Below are 18,928 nucleotides of genomic sequence, written 5' to 3'. Positions count from 1 at the left end.
ACATTTTCAACTCAGCAACAGTCGTTTTGCATATATTGGTTTTCGTTGCAGTTTTCACAGTTTCTTCCCCCTGTAGTAAAGTGGTACAGTCCGCTCATTCTAACCAGCGCAGCAGACAGAGATGAAGCGAATAACAGTCCGCTGGAAGATGGACTAGATACCTGCAAACTAAACCGCACTAAACTGGATCATGTTTTTGTTAAACGGTTCCTGGATTATATTCATACTATTTTCACGTAAGTTATTAATCTGTTTTACTTTTTATCACGATATAGAGATAGAAAACTGAGACAGACAACTAACGCAACAGGTTGAGAGCTTAGAGAACCTTGAGCCCGGCTTTATTTTTAGGTTGATCACGGGTCCTCGTGACAGTTTTTACTATAATCCATTTACATTTACACCTGACAAAACATTAGCAATTTATTCATTTTATTAACATTTTTAAACCATGTTTTAAACTACATAGCCTGTTGGGCACTTTTATTGTAAAACGAGTCTGTTATATTCAAAACTAGCCTATAAACTAAAGACTTTAAATAAAAATGTAGCCTACAACTGTACAACAATAATCTTTATTACTGATTATTGATGATTATAGAATGGCTGCATACGTGTAAAATATTAAAAAAGTAGCACATATATATTTATATGGTATATAAAAGACTTAACAGCATTCTTTAATTATACTGCATTGAAAGTATGATGAACATTTGAAACTATTTAACACCCCAAAGTTGTTGTTGTTGTTGTTGTGGGAGAGAATTGTGGGAAGTGCTGCTGGAATGTGTGTCAGGGAGTGCAGCTGCATTGTATCAGTTCATGAAGGGTGGATGCAACAGAGATAATATATGATGGTTGTTTTATGAGCAAGTCAGTGGCCATCTTTATGAAGTGATGTGAACTAAAACTACACTTTTAAAAATCCCTCTCAGTAGACAGTATATGTGTGAATTTGCGTAAACATTGTAGAGAATACACATACGATCAAGTAAAGTTTTCTTCTACTAACGGCTTGGTTTAAATCTCTTTAACCTAATTGGGTGTTCATGGATGACTGAGTCAATGAGTGTATCTTATTGGTGGGACCTCAACATCCCCCTCCTGCACTGAGTCTTAGTGGGTGGGGGGTTCACCATAATGACAAACAATGAGTCAAACAGGCAAAAGAGAGGACAAAAGGAGGACCCCATCTACCCTGAACTGAGTATTAATGAACGTAATCAAGAATTCTGTCCCACATTCCTCTCAGCAACATGATCATTCTAAAGTACAGTTGGAAAATGCTCAGGAAGTTGCTCTGTTTCCTCTAAAGCAACAAAGAATGAGTGTAGATCTCATCCAGACATCCGTGATGAATGGCAGTTGTATATTTTTATGCAGTGTGCTCCACCCTTTGACGAGAATTTGGGTGTCTCTGTGTTTGTGGGAGAGACCTCCTCTCTACTTGGACTAAACTTGATCTTTTGCAAGAGATTTCTCAGAATCTCTTTTTTAGGTTTCGCCCCTAATAGTCAGAGCTACAGATGGTGACATCTCTCCAAAAAACTGCAGCCCCCACCTCTCTGCGCCCCCTGCATAGCATGGAATTTAACTTTCTTTACTCACACTTCTCCTTCTGTTTTTTTTTTCTCTTTTTTTTCACACCAGCAGATCCTTCTCTAGGGCGCTTCTCTGATTTTGTCCAGCTTTCTGTTCCATAATCTCCCACACACGGCTGGACAAACACACTCTTTCATTCTTAGACACACGCACACACACACTCAAATGCTGACTGACTAGATCCAGATGTTTTTAGGCATTTGTTTTCAGGTCATCTCACCTTGTAATCTCTAGCTGATTCCCTTTGGAATGGAGTGACTAAGCATTCTCGAAAAGAGGCAGTGAGCAAAATCAGGTTTTTTGATGCACTGGTTGGTTAGGCCTAGTCTGAGAAAGAGCTTTGGGTAATGAACACATGCCTGTCTCTGACACTGTGAAACGTACCATTAGACTCAAACGCCAAAATACTAATCATGAACAGGTCAGTAGTCATTACAGTTGCCGCTGAAAGCACACTGTATCTTGGAATTTGCATTACTCTCTTTGCTCATGGGTGTGTTTGCTGATCCATTAAATTCCACAAAAGGATACAGTTTTGTCTCTCATTTTTTATGCATTAGAGGCATTTTCTAGTTGAAATTAGTAATATTACCCTACAACAAAATAAGCCTACAACAAAATTATCTTCTTTTAAACACCCAATATCAACCACTTAATTGGTGATTTTATTGTCTCATTTTTGACTGTATGCAACAATGAAAATAAAAGTGTCACAGTTTTGTCTAATTTATTTTCAATTCAAAACTTGTTTTATAACAACCAGCTAATATACATATACAAAAACATACACATTTATAATTGTGACACCAAAGGAATAATATTACTGTACATCTACAGCACAACAGGAAGACAAGAAAATCATTTTAATGAATGAATTAATTCATATTAAGATTCTCAATGTTTTACACAAATTGTAGCATTGACTTTATTTTCATCAAGCTCAACCTGAAGTACTGTTACCCAAGTTATTACAAAACAAATATAATATTTATCAGTAACTACAAACCTACATTTGCATAGTTCTGGCATAGTTTTTATCCTTATTTTCTATATTTATTTGCGGGAGAAAAAAAAATCTGCACTGCACTGTTCTGCACTGCATTTAGATGTCACCAAAAAAGGGTTGCAAAAAATAATTTGTGTATTTGTATAGGTTTTTGTCTTAATTCTAGCTGTCTTGCTTCTAACGGTCCCAACGGTTCTATATGCAAAACAAATATTCCGACAATATAACTGGTTACAGAGATAAACTGGCTATCATACACTGAGGATCACAGACTATTTAAGTCTTTCTGAACACAGCAAACTGACACATGCGCCTTGTAACTAGGAGATGCATGACAAATTGAAAAAAGTGTTCTAAAACTTCCTTAAAATATCAAACATTTGATATCCTCCTCTGAAGCTAACAAATTGAAGTCTGTGAACATCATACACATGGGTTTCTGTGAAATCTGCAGACTGGCTCTAGCGTTGACTACTAGCTTGTGTTGCTGTCATTCAGTAATAATGTTTTTTTTTCTCACTATAAATCTCTTTCTTTCTTCTTTTGGCACAGTGCAAAGTTGTAACGGTGTACAGGTGATTGTGAAAGATGAGAAGAAGTTTGCCATGCTGTTCTCGCCAATTGTTCTTCCGTGTCATTACACGACCCACTCCACTCAAACCGCAGTGGTACAGTGGTGGTACAAGTCTTACTGTACAGACCGCACTCAGGATTCCTTCACCTTTCCTGAGTCCCTGGGGGTCCGCGGATCTGATCTGGGAGCTACGTCTCATCTGGACTGCTCTGACAAGAGTCGCACGGTCCGCATCGTGGCCTCAGGACAGGGATCTTCCATGACCTTAGCAGAACACTACAAAGGAAGAGATATCTCCATCATTAACAGTAATGTCTTTGTTGTCTTATTACTACACTTTTTCTGCTGGAGTATGTTTAGCTTGATTAGAGGTGAAGTTTTGTCAAATATAAGGCAGAATATTGTCATGAATTTGATAATAACCTTTACAGTTTTTACAGATCAATAAGTGGCGCAATAAAATAACAGCATTAGTCAGTTGGAAAGTGTAATTCCAGACTTAATGACTCACAAAGGGGACTCCCGTGGTCATTTATTAACTAGACAATTCAACAGGTTAGTCTTAAACATGAAATGGTAAAAAGGTCAACAAGTTGGCAACCTAATGAAGCAACATAATAACATATACAGATCTAAGTTATACTTAAAAATGTATCAGTTTGTTAAAGACAAATGACACCAGTTCTGAGAAAGGGTCTAGCATAATTTGTTTTCAGATGCCACTTATGCAGTGACTTCATAAAATTACATTTAACTGTGGCTTAATTGTCCAAATATTTCTTGGGGCCACTGTGTAATAAAATCATCTTGTTATATTATTATTACATTTTGAGCCTATGCTCAAGTCTGCAATTTTGTGGGTAAACAGACTCTCTCCCTTAGGAAGCCCAGCCGATTGTGCTGTGTTTTCCTGTCCCTTAAATAGGGCTGTTTTTTTCTAGGTTGCACAATGGTCAGGGGGCAGGACCTCATAAAGGTCTCACAAAACACCCCCATGGCTCTCCTTATCAAACACAAACACCCTCTCCTCTGATTTTAGCCATCAAAGCTCTGTTGCTCTCCCTTCTCCAGTCACCTCTCCAACAAAGACTGTGATTGTTCTGACAACATATTACAGAGAGATAATGTGAATGAATGATGGTTTGTTCTTACTGAATACAAAACGTTAAGTGCTAAAAGTAAGTGATGTATTTCTAATTAAAAAAACTGCTCAATTGACAGCTAATACTTTTTTATATTAAAAATATTAAAACTAAATGTTTACAATTAAACAATTTAGGTTATCAATATAAAGTATAATATTTTCTGGCCTTTTCAGAAGCAGATCTACACATTGGACAGCTGCAGTGGGGCGACAGCGGTGTGTATTTCTGTAAGGTGATCATTTCTGATGACCTGGAAGGGAAAAATGAAGGCCAGGTGGAGCTACTGGTGCAGGGTGAGTCTCATGATTTTACTTCCTTTTCAAAACGTTAATTAACACTTAAAAAAGTCAGTTCTGTACCCAGCTAACAGGCAACATCCTGTTAGGATGTTCTGTAAGGTTCTCTCAAAGCTGTGAAGAAAATATTCTTCTAGTAATGTTAATAAAACATTTGTTCAAAGTTATCAGGTCTTTCATTATGTTTTCAGAGAGTAAGCACAAAAACATTTATACATAGTTCATGCTACGTTTTTACCTGAAACATTTAGTTGGATGTTCGCCTAACTTTTTTTTTAAAACTGTTACTTAAAATGTTCAGAGAACATTCAAAAGCAACTGTTAAATGTTACCTGTCTTGTCAGGACTTTTGTTGTATTTCATGTTTCTTATGCCATGTTTGTAGTTCATTGTAGTTTTTTATGTTGATAATTGTTCCCAGGTGTGTTTTGTTAGCTTCTTACTCCTTCTGTATTCATAGAATATGTGTTTCGCTTGTTCCTTGTCAGTCGATGTTTGCTGTTACAGCGTTGCCAGTTTAGCAATTTTGTCGCTAGATTTAGTGACTTCCTCACCTCTTTTGAGACTTTCATTCAAAAGCGTAGTGACAAATCTAGCAACTTCTTGGACAAACCTTATCTAGAATCCAAGACTCGACCACCGATATTTATATTTATATAGATCAGTGGACTCGCCAGTTTTAGCTGCTTTCAATTGAAAGCAGTTGGCAAGACTAATAGATGGTTTGCATTCTTTTGTGGACAGCTAATTTTGCCTAATTTTCCACATTTTCCCTCGCTCGTTGTATTCCTTAGTTCAGTTTATGTTTTGTTTATTTTCAGATAAACCCTGCACATAGATTCGCTCAACGCCTGCCATCTCTTTTGTTCCCACTAGCGTTACAGTAATGTTCCCATTACATTTGTAAAATGATAACATGAAATGTTCTCTTAATGGTCAGATAATAAAGAAAGAACACAATGGGAACTTAATGGGAACATATTTTGTTAGATGGGTATAACATGGTTTTCAAAAAGTCTGACCTGTTAAATAGTGAATGCTGTGCAATATCTGTGATTATAACCCCAATTTTCTATGGAAAAGTAGCACGTTGTCTAAAACCTTGCTTTCCAAGTGTTTACTTTTGTGTGTGCATGCTACGTTGTTGTATCTAAATAACTGTTAATGCCAGTCCCTGTCTGAATTCCTGAGTGCACTTACAAGCGCTACCATGGCGACAACTGAACGGCGCATGCTTCTCGACATGGCTCAGATCCTTAATAAGAGAAGCTATTGTTCATTTGTGCCCTGGCAGATCAGGACAACCTCACATATTTTACATGTCCTGGACAGGATCACTGCAGAGAGAAACAATTTGTTTGATGCTGTGGGACTGACCCCAACAGCATAAGTTATTTCTGTGCCAGCTGGACAAAGCCAAGTCAGACGCCTCATGCCAGACAAAGAGTAAATAACTGGCCGTTATCGACATGAGCAATATAAGCCACTTCTTAAGCCGTTTCCATGGGAACGAAGGGGGTTTCAGGGGCCAAAGGATGCCAGAGACTCCCGAACAGTCCTGTGCGGTGAAGAGAAAAATAACATGAGAGGGTTAGAGTTTACACAGGAGGATCAACGAGGGTGTTATGTAGGCGCTAAGAAGTGGAGGATGTTACTCCTCCCCTCTGAGTAATCAAGATTTAATTGGTTTATGAAATGGAGAGTGTAATATTTGGTTGTTAAAAGTATGACTTTGAACCAGACACTCCCTTTTTTATCACACTTGCTGTGTAGTCATATTAGCTCTTGGTTCTTATTTTAGAAACACAACACTATTATTACTCACAATTAGGAATTTCTTACAATACCGTATTCAGAAAACTGCAGGTGAAATTAATTAATAGAGTTTTACTGTGAATGTCAAACTGTTTTGAATAATAACCCAATTTTTACCACAGTTATTTGTTATCTTACCTAAGCAAATTAACTCATTTTTATAGGTAATACAACACATTTCTGTGAAAAAAAGTTTGTTATTATTCTAAACAGTTGTTTCGTTTGGTGTTTTGGTGTTAAGTATTCCTAGGTGGGAACTTGGACCATATTTGCTCTCAATTCATTTTCTCCCAATTGACATAAAAGTGTTACAGAACACATTTTTTCTCATACCAAGTCACTGGGGTTCAATGTTGTTTTGCGCCCCATGGACTTTCATTTTATGGACAAAAACACAATATCCTGTTTTGTGTTCCACAGAACAAAAAAGTCATACAGGTTTGGAACAATAACAGAATTTTCATTTTTGGGTGACCTACCCCTTTAAGTCTGATAATAACTTAATAAGCAATCTACACTACATAGTGCTTGCCTGTCTCTCTCTTCATGTCTCTAGTCTCTTTCTTTACTCTCAGGTTACGGTTGGTTTAATGACTGTAACAGAGGAGTAGAGGAGATGGAGGTGGATATTATTTTTCCCCTTCCTGTCTGCCAGCTAAGCACTTCCTGTCACTCAGGGATAAATCTGCTCTGACAGCGGGCAGATTTGTTTACAACACCCTCTAATTCAGTTTAAAGACTTGTGGCTTTTTATTAAGACTCATAAAATATTTCTTTATTCACAAAATTTGATGAAATAGAAGTAGCGCCAGATCATTTCTGTAAGTTTTGACAAAATTACATGGTCAAAAAAAACAAAAAAAACCATGCACTGAAATTGTTCACAATAAGATCACAAGATTAGAAAACAGATCATTGTATGCTAACTTAAACAGATAAGATTAGGTCTCCTGCACACTTGCTGCATTATGAATTGTTTTCAGATTAATAACATTTCAGGTCTTACGCTAAACATAGAGGCCAGTTTAGATGGTGAGAATGCTCTTTATTTTTGGCAGTGTGCCAGCCATTGACAAAGTATACTCAGTGTAAAATAGACTGTACATGTAAGGCCATTTGTCCCTCAGGGAAGATCTTTGTTGAAGGTAATTGGACAGTGCTCTGGGACACCTTTTAATTCCAAACAATGCCAACACTGTCTCCATGGTGATGACGTACCCTTGCCCCCTTTCAAGATGGTTAATGAGGCTGTGTGATTAATTAGTCTCCCATATTCCTCCACTGTCTCCCCCACTGAAGCCCCCTCTACCTCATCTCTTTCCCACTCTCTCCGTTCGTGCACATTAGTGAACCTGATCTGTGCTCAGGCCAAATATAAATACTAAACGAATATACACATCTACATTGGCATAAGCCCTGGGAACCAGAAACATGTCAACATATCATTTCTGTCAGTAACCACTACAGAAACACAGCACTGACCTAAAATTAGTTACTCATCCACAGAGGATTTTGACCTTTCACCTTTTTCTTGGCATGTGTCAGGGACATACACACCTATGCACATACACTACCAATCAAATGTTTGGACACACCTATGCATTCTTTATTATTAGTTATTTTATATATTATAGAATAATAGTACAGTCATCAAAGCTATGAAGTAACAAAACTGGAAGTATAAGGATTATCCAGTGACCAGAATTAAAAAATAAATGTAAACTATTTAAGCATCATGAGAAACATAAATTCTGTGAATTGTGTCCAGACTTTTGACTGGTTAAAAAGTTACAAACGCTGTCACTGGGGTGGTACCTTTTCAAAAGGTACACTTTTTTTTTTTTACATTTTAGGTACTAAGGTACCAGTATGCACCCTTGAGGTACAAAGGTGTACCTTTTGAAAAGGTACTGCCCCAGTGACAGCGTTTGTACCTTTTTCTGAGAGTGTACTGCACATACATGCAAACTAAAACATTGCTCTTGATTTAGTCTGAACTGAGAAAATTGACAAATGTGTTTAAAACCACGAATCATAGTTATCAAATCAGCTTTCAACTTACACTTTTGATTCATTCACAGCCACTAACAGTGTAACGTTTTCCATAATAACACACGCACAAGCCTTTACCCTTTGAACTTCCACCTGCTGCCCACTGCTGCTGTTCATGTCTGATCTTCTCCCTTCTCCAGGTAGGACAGGTGTGCTGGATGACATCCTGCCTGAGTTTGATTTGGAGATTATGCCAGGTACGCCTGCCTTACCTCTTTCTCCCCCTTTCCTTTTCAGAGAGTGCTCTCTCACACAGGCCCTTTTCAGTTAATCTGCTTTGTCCTCTGCTACAATCAGCAAACTCCAAAATGCTCTGATCTGATGTGTTCCCTCTGAAAATTAAAAAACAACAAATGATAATTCACAATTTCAGGATACAGTTGTCAGTTTAGCATAACATTACTACACATTATACATAAATGCATGACGTAATGCATTGTATTACTGCGTAACTAATCACATGATTGTTACTTTTTAATTTAAAGTAACACTTTTTTCACCCTGTGCTGATGCTTTCTCTCTTCCAGAATGCTTGCAGTTTTTTTATTCTAAGACACTTCATTGATTATAATTGGTGCTCGCTTGCATGCTGTCACATACACACCAAATTATGAGAAGTAACACTTCTTATTCATTTGAAAGCGCCATTATGTTGGCCTGGGTAAAAATAGTGATTTTCTGATTAATTGCAATTAGAAAATTCCGAAATCGGTGATGTGCCTCTGCTGTTATGTCAACAGCTCGTGGTAAAAGACGTACAATGAAATAATGGCAAGAATACGTGGTCTGATTCGCCAAATGAATCAATACTTTGTGAATCAATAACATGCAACAGAATCATTGTAGTCCCGTTCACGAACAAATGACTCTTAAAAAGCCAGTCCTTTTAATGAACCATTCAAATGAACTCCATTGAAAGGGGTTACCATTTGAATAAGTCTGATGGATACATCAGACTTCAGAAACATCAAATTTCACTTTAGTAATAAAAATATAAGCAAAATCGACATTATAACTTAAATATTGAATATGGAATATAATTGAGAATTTTTTATTAAAACCCAGCTCTGGTCACTCTAAAAAATGCTGGGTTAAAAACAACCCAAGTTGGGTTGAAAATGGACAAACCCAGTGAATAGGTTGTTTTAACCCAGCGGTTGGGTTAAATGTTTGCCCAACCTGCTGGGTAGTTTTATTTAAACCAACTATTATTTAAAAATTGCTAGCTTAAAATGAACCCAAAATAGTTGGGAAATTAAAAACCAGATGCTATTAGAGGCAACAATAATAGACAAAAGGTGACTGTTTATTAATAAGCTTTAATATTTTATTAGTATAAATTTAATAGTTTAATAGTTTATTAATATACATTTATTAATAAGCAATTTAATGAATGTTTATTGTTTAATAATTATTCATTGAACATTAATAAATGTTCATTTCCAACATACTTTGGGTTCATTTTAAGCCAGCCATATAGTAATTTTTAAACAATAGTTGAGTTAAATAAAACTACCCAGCAGGTTGGGCAAACATTTAACCCTACCGCTGGGTTAAAACAACCCAATTGCTGGGTTTGTCCATTTTCAACCCAACTTGGGTTGTTTTTAACCCAGCATTTTTTAGAGTGTATTATGGTGCAAATTCATAAACAAACATGCTACTTTGCTCTTTACTTCGAAAAAGTAATGTCTTGTTACCCCATGCCGTAAGTGCTCAGAGACAAATAAATATGAACATTCTTGAGAATGTAAAGTATCTCTGTCAAGAAAAAGGTCAGTAATGTATGCCATTGGAATTTTAACACCACACCCAGAGGAAATTCATCATTAGGCCTGTAGAGAGTCCAGATAAGAGGTTCTGCATCATCTACACTCTCCCTTGTGGTTGGTCATGATCATAGACTTCACATCCTGTGGGCAAAAATGATTTCAGGACAGCACTTCCTTAAGCATCTGCTTGTGTCACGGAAACCAAGTTTCCTGATGAGTCTTTCTTGTCCCCCTTTTAGAGTGGGTGTTTGTGGGAGTTGTCGTCCTTGGTAGCATTCTCTTCCTGTTGTTAGTTGGGATCTGCTGGTGCCAGTGTTGCCCTCACTCCTGCTGTTGTTATGTACGCTGTTGCTGCTGTCCTGATACATGTTGCTGTCCAAAACACTGTGAGTACACAAACACACACACATGCATACTACACATGTTGTACGTATACACAAGCTGAAAAAAAAAAAAAAAAAAAACATTCCGTTTTGCCTTCTCAGTATATGAGGCAGGGAAGATGGCAAAGAGTGGCCAACCTCCTCAGATTGCCATGTATCAACCTTACTATGTTCCTGGTGTGCCTGTGGTTTCTGTGGTCCCTCCAGCCGCTCCATCCATCATTGAACCCAAGTTATCTACAGTACCTCGTTCAGCAGAAAACAATATAGCTGGAGGTAAGTACAAAAATACAGCAGCATATGTAGCATGTGCAAGTCTTTGCTTTTTCTTTGAACGCATCTGTCCAATGCCTGTCTAGTGAAAACGCATCTGCATTTGATTAAACGGACTTATGTCTGCATCATCTAACTCAAATCAAACTCAACTAACATCATTTTCAGCTGGTCCTGCAACTTTTGTCTTCATGTTAAAAAACAGGCTAAGGTATTTAAAATAGAAGGAATTGCGGTTGGATGAGATGAGAGTGTTTGCTGTATTTGAGCATGTTTGTGAACATGAGCTAACAGCAGTAGACAAAGACTTGGAAATAGAGTGTTATCTTAAGTTTTAAAGATGCTGACAGTGGAACAAGCTAGCTGGTATTGTGAAGGTAGCAGTTGTTTTGTCTATGGGATTGGTGATTGGTTTCACACTGTATGTGTGTAGTATTAACAAGTGAAACATTTGTAAAACAGCTGAGTGGCAAACACTGAAGGAGGCTTCATTGAAAGGATCTATGGATCTTCTCATGTGTGAATGACATTTTTAAACTTTGTTGGCAAATCAATAAAAAAAAAGTTTTGCAAATGGTTCAGTTTAGAAGCTGCATTTGACGTTTTTTTACTAATACATTAATTTATTGTTAATGTTTTAACATTTAATTTTATCAGAAAATATTTTTAAAAAGTGTTTATTTCTCAATTTAAATAGATTTATTTATTTACATTTTATTTTTAAGTGGCACTCCTAATCTTCTATGGTTATACTGGCTGAGTTGGATTGCAGGTGGTGCATGTATAATACACAGGGTTTTGTGCTACAGCAGGCTAAAATGGAGCAGTTTAGTGAATTTGTCCCCAAATCCAATAAATGGGTAAATACAGCACGCAATATTCTAAAAAAAGTTTGCATGCTTCTGTTAAGGCTCAACCAAGTACTGTTTTAAGTGTTACATTTGTGTGTTTTAAAGGGTTAGATCACCCAAAAATGAAAATAATATCATTTATTACTCACCCTCATGTCGTTCATGTCCCGTAAGACCTTTGTTCATCTACAGAACACAAATTAAGATATTGTTGATGAAATCTGATGGCTCAGTGAGGCCTCCATAGACAGCAATGCCATTCAAACTCTCGAGGTCCATAAAGGTACTTAAAAACATATTTGAAACAGTTCATGTGAGTTCAGTGGTTCTATCTTAATATTACAAAGCGACAAGAATACTTTTTGTGCGCCAAAAAAAACAAAATAACAACTTTTCAACAATATCAATATGGGCGATTTCAAAACACTGCTTCATGAAGCTTCTGAGCTTTATGAATCTTTTGTTTCGAATTAGTGATTTGGATCTCCTATCAAACAGCTAAACTGCTGAAATCATGTGACTTTGGCACTCCGATTCACTGATTCGATTCCTAAAGCTCTGAAGCAGTGTTTTGAAATCGGCCCATATAGATATTATTGAAAAGTCGGCACACAGAAAGTACTCTTGTCACTTATATAATATAATATTACAATAGAACCACTGAACTCACACTGAACTGTTTCAAATATGTTTTTAGTACGAGATTTTGAATGGCTTTGCTCTCAATAGAAGCCTCACTGAGCCATCAGATTTCATCAAAAATATCTTAATTTGTGTTCTGAAGATGAACGAAGGTCTTACGGGTGTGGAACGACATGAGGGTGAGTAATTAATGACAGAATTTTCATTTTTAGGTGAACTAACCCTTTAACTCTAAATTATGCGCAGTATGTATGGTAATATGGACACAGTAGCAACACACAGGTCATGTGTGTGTCCACAGTGCGCAGTGGCTATCGACTCCACGCCAGTCAGGGTCAGGACGCTATGAAGGTTGTGTACTACGTAGAGAGGGACCTGGCGCAGTTCCACCCTACCAAGGGGGCCAGTCATCAATGTAAGCCTTTATGCAGTCAGCATGTTTCTGTACAGTGTATTTGTGCGTGTGAAAAAGGAAGGCTGAATTTTAATTTTAAAGTTGAGTCAGTGATGTAACAAAGGTCAACTGACACGCCTGATGACATATTTAATTCATATCATCATCATCATCATCATCATTATCATCACTGTCCTTTTAAAGGTCTAATATGTAGTTTATGCAACATTAGCGGCACCAAATCAAAGTGTCAAAAATAACGATTGTTTCCAATCTAAACTCACCCATGGACCTGCCTTTTAAATTCACGGGATAGTTCACCCAAAAAATGGAAAATCTGAAAAAAAAAAAAACATTTACTTGCCTTCATGTTGTTCCAAACCTGTATAGTTTTTTATCTTCTGTGGAAGAAAAAAGATATCTTGAAGGATTTCGCACTTTCATTGAATGGACACACACACACAAATTTCCAAAACATCAAAAACGTTTTTTTTGTGTGTTCCTTAGAAGAAAGAAAGTCATACAGGTTTGGAACAGCATGACAATTACTAAATGATGACAGATTTTCCATTTTTAGATGAACTATCACTTTAAAATAAATCTGTGATTGTGCATGCTTCTTGATCAAAATTCATAATATTCTAACCAATTCTGCCATATTTAGATTTCCTGCTACATGCTATAGGCAATGGCAATAGATTTGTATTGTTTACGTCAGTGTTATGGTAAAAGAAAAGCAGAACATCAAGTCCATGAAGATGTCATTGTGTCAGCAGCTGGCAGCCTATCAGAACTGAGCTCTCTGCACGATGGTGACACAGACTTCAGACAGACCTATCGGCAGGTCCAGAGGAAGGCACTACCACCCATCAGTGACCACATTGATGAGGCGCGTCTCCGAACACCATCGATTGGCCATGGGCTCCGCCCCTCACATTATCAGAGCAATCACTCTCTGGATGAGCATAACAACAGGTACAATTTCAGTGTGTGTGACTGTGTGTGCATGACCTAATAATTCAGCACAGGGGTTTTCACCCCTAAGCAAAGAACGAAAAAGAACTTTGCTGTGAATATATCGGGTCTTTAGTGTATTTGTGTGCACTAATAATATCATGACTGTTTGTGCAGGTGGAACTGTCGCTCTGAGCACCTGCCTCGCAAAGCTTTTGATGCAAGGGGGCGCACAGGGTCACTAGATGAGCTGGAAGAGTTTGCTATTTCGTATGGCCCACACGGTCGACGAAGAGGTGACTTTCGTGGACCTCAGCGAGACTTTGAAATGGGACCAAGGTCGTGGGACCATCCACCGTCATACCGAGACGGGCCACGTTATTCTCGTGACGATGACGATAACAACTGGCGTCGTCGAGGCTCGCCACCTTCCCCACCAAAAAGGCGCGACACAGGCGACAGTGAGCGTTATGTTGCTCGCCAGAGGTCATATGACGATACCTACCTGAACACTCTACTGGAGCGCAAGGCTAGGGGCCATGGAGAGCGGGGTGGGAGGACTGATGATGACAGTGACACACCCTCAAAAGGCAGTTCCAAGAAGAGCAGTGACTGTTACAACAGCAGGTCACCTAGCAACCGCCCCGAGGAGGATGATCCTTTACCTCCGTACTCTGAGAGGGAGGCGGAGAGGTTTAGAACTGAAGAGCTTATAGCGAGGGAACGGTACAGGACTGTTGATCGCCCTTTTTCATACACACGTCCGGCTCAAGGACTGTCCCATACGCTACAGGAGCGCAGGGAGGACAGGGACAAACCCAGGAAACTGGTGAGTTACTTATAATGATCTGCCCTGGTTTCTGTACATTGAAGGGTGGAGCAAACTTCCTCCAAGCCTAAGACGACATGACTGAGATTTCATAAATATGAAATGTAAAGAAATGTTAAAGAGCACAAATAAGTGGTCTATCTTTGAAAACAAACTGTATCTTGTCAAAAAACATCTCATCTCACCAACCATGCATGATTCATTCATATTTACATAATCTGAAAATTCTAAGAGCCCTAACATCAGCACTTCTCAGACCTTTTGGGTTTTGCAAGGTCAAATCCAGCTTGCAACATCTCTCAATCCCATTCCCTGCAATAAAATTGGCATTAAAGGGATAGTTCACCCAAAAATGAAAATTATCCCATGATTTACTCACTCCCAAGCCATCCTTGGTTTATATGACATCTTTCAGATGAACACAATCTGAGATATATTTAAAAAATATCCTTGCTCTCCCAAGAATTATAATGGTAGTGAACAGGGGGCCTGTTTTGAAGCCCAAAATAAACGCGTCTATCCATCATAAATATAATCCATACGGCTCCAGGGGGTTAACAAAGGCCTTTTGTTAGCAAGGCGAGGCTTCTTGTTTTAGACTTCTAATTTGTGACTGGTGTTTTGTTTTGCTCTGTCCTCTGCTCTTCCGCTTTCGTCATCACGTCATGCGTCAGTCTGGTGGAAGCTAGTTATTTTACTTTATAAAGTTTTAAATATGGATATTTTTCTTACAAAAACCCCTCGCTTCATTTCAAAAGGCCTGGAGCCGTATGGATTATATTTATGATGGATAGATGCCTTTTTTTTCGGGCTTCAAAACACGCCCCCCGTTCACTAACATTATAAAGCTTGGAGGAAAATATATCTACGATTGTGTTCGATTGTCAGATTGTCATATACACCTAGGATGGCTTGAGGACGAGTAAACCATGGGATAATTTTTATTTTTGGGTGAACTATGGTTTGGTATGTTACACAGAATTTCCTTTTTCCTCCTCAAACTTCGAACTACCGTTCAGGAATCAATTAAATTTTAAAATATATTAAAATAAAAATGTTATTTTTAATTGTAATAATATTTCACAATATTACAGTTTTTACTGTTGTGATTTTTTTTTATCAAAAAAATGTAGGATTGTTGAGCCTAAGAGACTTTTTTTTCAAAAGCATTTTAAAAATCTTACCGACCTAAACTTTTGAACGGTAGTGTATATTATTGTAATTGTGATTTTATATCTAAAAATTATGACTTTATATTTCACAGTGTGACTATTTCTTATTTTATCTGACAATTACCTTTTTATATTTTTAAATCTCAAGGAACATTCTTCCATAGATTAAACATCTACTGCCAGCCTATTTTTTTTTTTTCTGTTTTTGTTTTGTTTTGTATTTTTATGTCATTTGTTTCCCAAAGAGTGACTCAGAGAGATCTGAAATTATTTTAATTGTACAGTTTGTTATTTTATGTATGCTGAAATGTAAATCATATTTAAATCACACTTTACAAGAATGTATGTAAGTCTGCTTTGAATCATCAAAAAGTTTGATTTCTCAGGCAGGTTTTATGTGTGTGTTCTGTTTGCCTGAATGTGTCATAAATGTCATCACTAACTCTAATGGGCTCTAAGTACTGCATTACACTGGCACACTAACAACGCATCTGCAGACGCGTCATGCTAATGGGTGTCTAATGTGTGGCTCTTGGTGTTTTTTAACAGACCACTCATCTAAGCAGAGACTCTCTAATTGTGTGACGTCCTCAGACTGAGCTGACATCATACTAATAACATCACCATCAAGCTGAAGAGAAATGCCCCAGACACTAAGCATCAATCAGTCAGCAAGACACATTTTAGGATCACACAGACATGAAGAGCTTGAGAACTTTTGCTGGTCAAGGTCAAGAACATAGTGTGTGTGTCTGTTTTTAATGTCTATATTGCTTAATTATGACCTACTTTCTTCATTAGTCCTCAAGACTGCTGTTGCACTAAAGTTGTGTTAAAAAGGACTTTAAAATGGTTCAGATGATATTTAAGTGCTCTAAACATTCCTTGGTATTTTGTATATCTTCAGTACTGTAATGGGACATTGTCTCTGATATTTCAATATGGCCTTTGTTTGCACTGTACTATACATTTGTATCAGTGTTAATCAGTTGGCTGACTCTCAAGGGAAGCATAAATGTTTGTGCTTTTTATAATGTGCCATTTATTTGTATTCCATGCTTTTAAAATAATGATTTTGATATGAGGGTCAAAGACGAAAAGGGGTTTTCAAGCATCAAACAAATAAAAGTGTAATACAGCTTTAAATTTTGTTTTTTTTCTTCCCCTCATACATTAGAATTTGTCTGGTTTAATTTTATATTTTTCTGAGCAAAAGAAAATGACTATCATTCTTTTTTTTTTTTTTACCATGATTTACAGAAGACACCCACTAAAATGTAATTCAGTGTAAAAAATAGTTTAAATTCCAAAAAAAAAAATTAAAAGACAAATTAAAAGACTCATTTTAAGGATCACAGTGCAGCCCCCTAATATTTAAATATTTCCACTTTCCACTATCCTTTAAACTACTAGGTTTTACCCATTTGTCAGCAAGAGAAAATCATTTAAAATATAATAAAATTTAGTATGATCAGATATTGTTTTATATATTTTAAAAAGTACAGGTCAGAATGAGTATATTGTTTATTTTTATATAAATATATCTCTTATGCTGAATGACCATGGTTTGTTACTCTGAATTAAATTTTGCCAAAAAGGGAGAGAATATTGTCATTGTTCCCCTAAATGCAATGTTTTTTTAGCATGTGTCTCTGTCATTAAATGAGTTTTAATAATATTCCTGAATAAACAATATCCCCTGCCATGCTTAGCTATGTTTCTGATTTGCTCAGCCCCCAAAATGACTGCTTGCAGCTATATTTATGAATACTTTCTGTTTGCCAACATAAATTATGTTATCAGGATGGGTATTTTGGGTGGAAAATCCCCTCAATGGCCTCTCTTTAACTTGTGACATAGTGAGTGACTCTTTGTTCAGAAATATTGGTAAATATTGTACCTTTCTCGTTTTCTTGCTAAGATACTGGGTCTGCATTTACTTTTTGGCTTTTTACAGTGCCTAGCAACTTTCTTTGTTCATGAGCACCTAAAATAAATCAATAACACAAATAAAACAAAACAATAATTCATTAAAATATTAATATTACACAAGTTAATTCATATTTGTCAGTGCTAAACATTCCTCTTTTATCTGTAATATAAATAATATGCTAAAATTTTCTATACAGTGATACTGTATGGATGACACTGTGGTGTAACAGAGAATTTGCATTACACAGAATGACAAAAAAATTACCCTATATGACGAAACTTCCACATATATCAAACATGAGCTTGACCAATAAAGTTAATCACATTAACTTGATTTTTTGAAAAACTAAATCCTGTTACACTGAATGACCCCTAACAAATTACATATTTGGGACAAAAGTCCACTGGTTATTTCATAACTTAAAAAAATAAATAAATCAGACATAGTCCTTTTAAAATAACACAGCCAACACTTATTTGAAAATGTCAAGAAAAACTTGACTTTGACTAATATTAAATCAGTTTTGTACATTTAATATGATGCGGACACCAAAATAGTGGCATCTAGTCTTTGACCCATGAACACTTTGCTGGGTTATATGAAAGACGGTTCACTCCTATTAGTTATGAATGGGAGAAACTGCAATGCACAATATCCTCCTGAGACCCAGAAAAAAAAAAGCTTTTTGAATTTAGTATTTTTTCATGTCATTACGTTGTTTAGATCATAAGAAACAAATGAAAAAAGAGAAAAAAAATTCTAACATTTTATTTTATTCATATGTTATGGTATGTCCTCTAGTGGACACCAGGACAAAGCTGTTTAAAAAATTAAATGACATGGATTGGCAAAAACAATGAGATCTTTTTTTTATTCACTAATCAATATTTATGCTTCAGGATTTTTTTAACCAAACGATTCTCAACTATGTTATGAAAGATATAATGGAATTAATTGATATACCATTTTACTTTATGCAATATGTGGGTAAAATATAGCCATGCATGGGTTTTCCCATTCAACACATGCATCTAGGCTATACACTGTATCTAATTTGCATATGTGTTCTTGGAGCAACACGCAATGAAAAAAGAAATGTAATAATGGGAGTAATAATTGGCAACATTTTTATAATAATATCTATTAATTAATAGGAATATTGATATATAATTTCTTTCCATATTCACTTGTTGTCCTAAAATGCCTGATAAACATGATTTAAGTCCTGTTGTCCC

General features: G+C 36.6%; 1 protein-coding gene across 4 annotated transcripts; it reads left to right on the top strand.

The window, feature by feature from the left end:
• Positions 1–53: 53 nt before the first annotated feature.
• Positions 54–17,456, top strand: ildr2 (immunoglobulin-like domain containing receptor 2). Of its 4 annotated transcripts, XM_067409059.1 has the most exons (10): positions 54–236; positions 3,161–3,490; positions 4,501–4,620; positions 8,631–8,687; positions 10,502–10,648; positions 10,748–10,921; positions 12,713–12,826; positions 13,582–13,780; positions 13,937–14,588; positions 16,310–17,456. In XM_067409059.1, exons 1-10 carry the CDS (start codon positions 191–193, stop codon positions 16,343–16,345), a joined length of 1,875 nt encoding a protein of 624 aa, XP_067265160.1. In that variant the 5' UTR covers positions 54–190; the 3' UTR covers positions 16,346–17,456. The 4 variants fall into 4 exon arrangements, with proteins under 4 accessions (XP_067265160.1, XP_067265161.1, XP_067265164.1 ...); XM_067409060.1 differs by lacking the exon at positions 8,631–8,687; XM_067409063.1 differs by lacking the exon at positions 12,713–12,826.
• Positions 17,457–18,928: the final 1,472 nt, after the last annotated feature.

Source organism: Chanodichthys erythropterus, chromosome 14, assembly GCF_024489055.1.
Source record: "Chanodichthys erythropterus isolate Z2021 chromosome 14, ASM2448905v1, whole genome shotgun sequence".
In the NCBI taxonomy this organism is placed as follows: domain Eukaryota; kingdom Metazoa; phylum Chordata; class Actinopteri; order Cypriniformes; family Xenocyprididae; genus Chanodichthys; species Chanodichthys erythropterus.
This window is presented reverse-complemented; position numbering and strand designations above follow the sequence as displayed.

Excerpts from the sequence above, each read along its gene's own strand:
- ildr2 (XM_067409059.1), top strand. The coding sequence starts at position 191 with ATGTTTTTGTTAAACGGTTCCTGGATTATATTCATACTATTTTCAC. Across the intron at positions 237-3,160 it reads TATATTCATACTATTTTCAC|TGCAAAGTTGTAACGGTGTA; the intron begins GTAAGTTATTAA and ends CTTTTGGCACAG. Across the intron at positions 4,621-8,630 it reads GGTGGAGCTACTGGTGCAGG|GTAGGACAGGTGTGCTGGAT; the intron begins GTGAGTCTCATG and ends TCCCTTCTCCAG.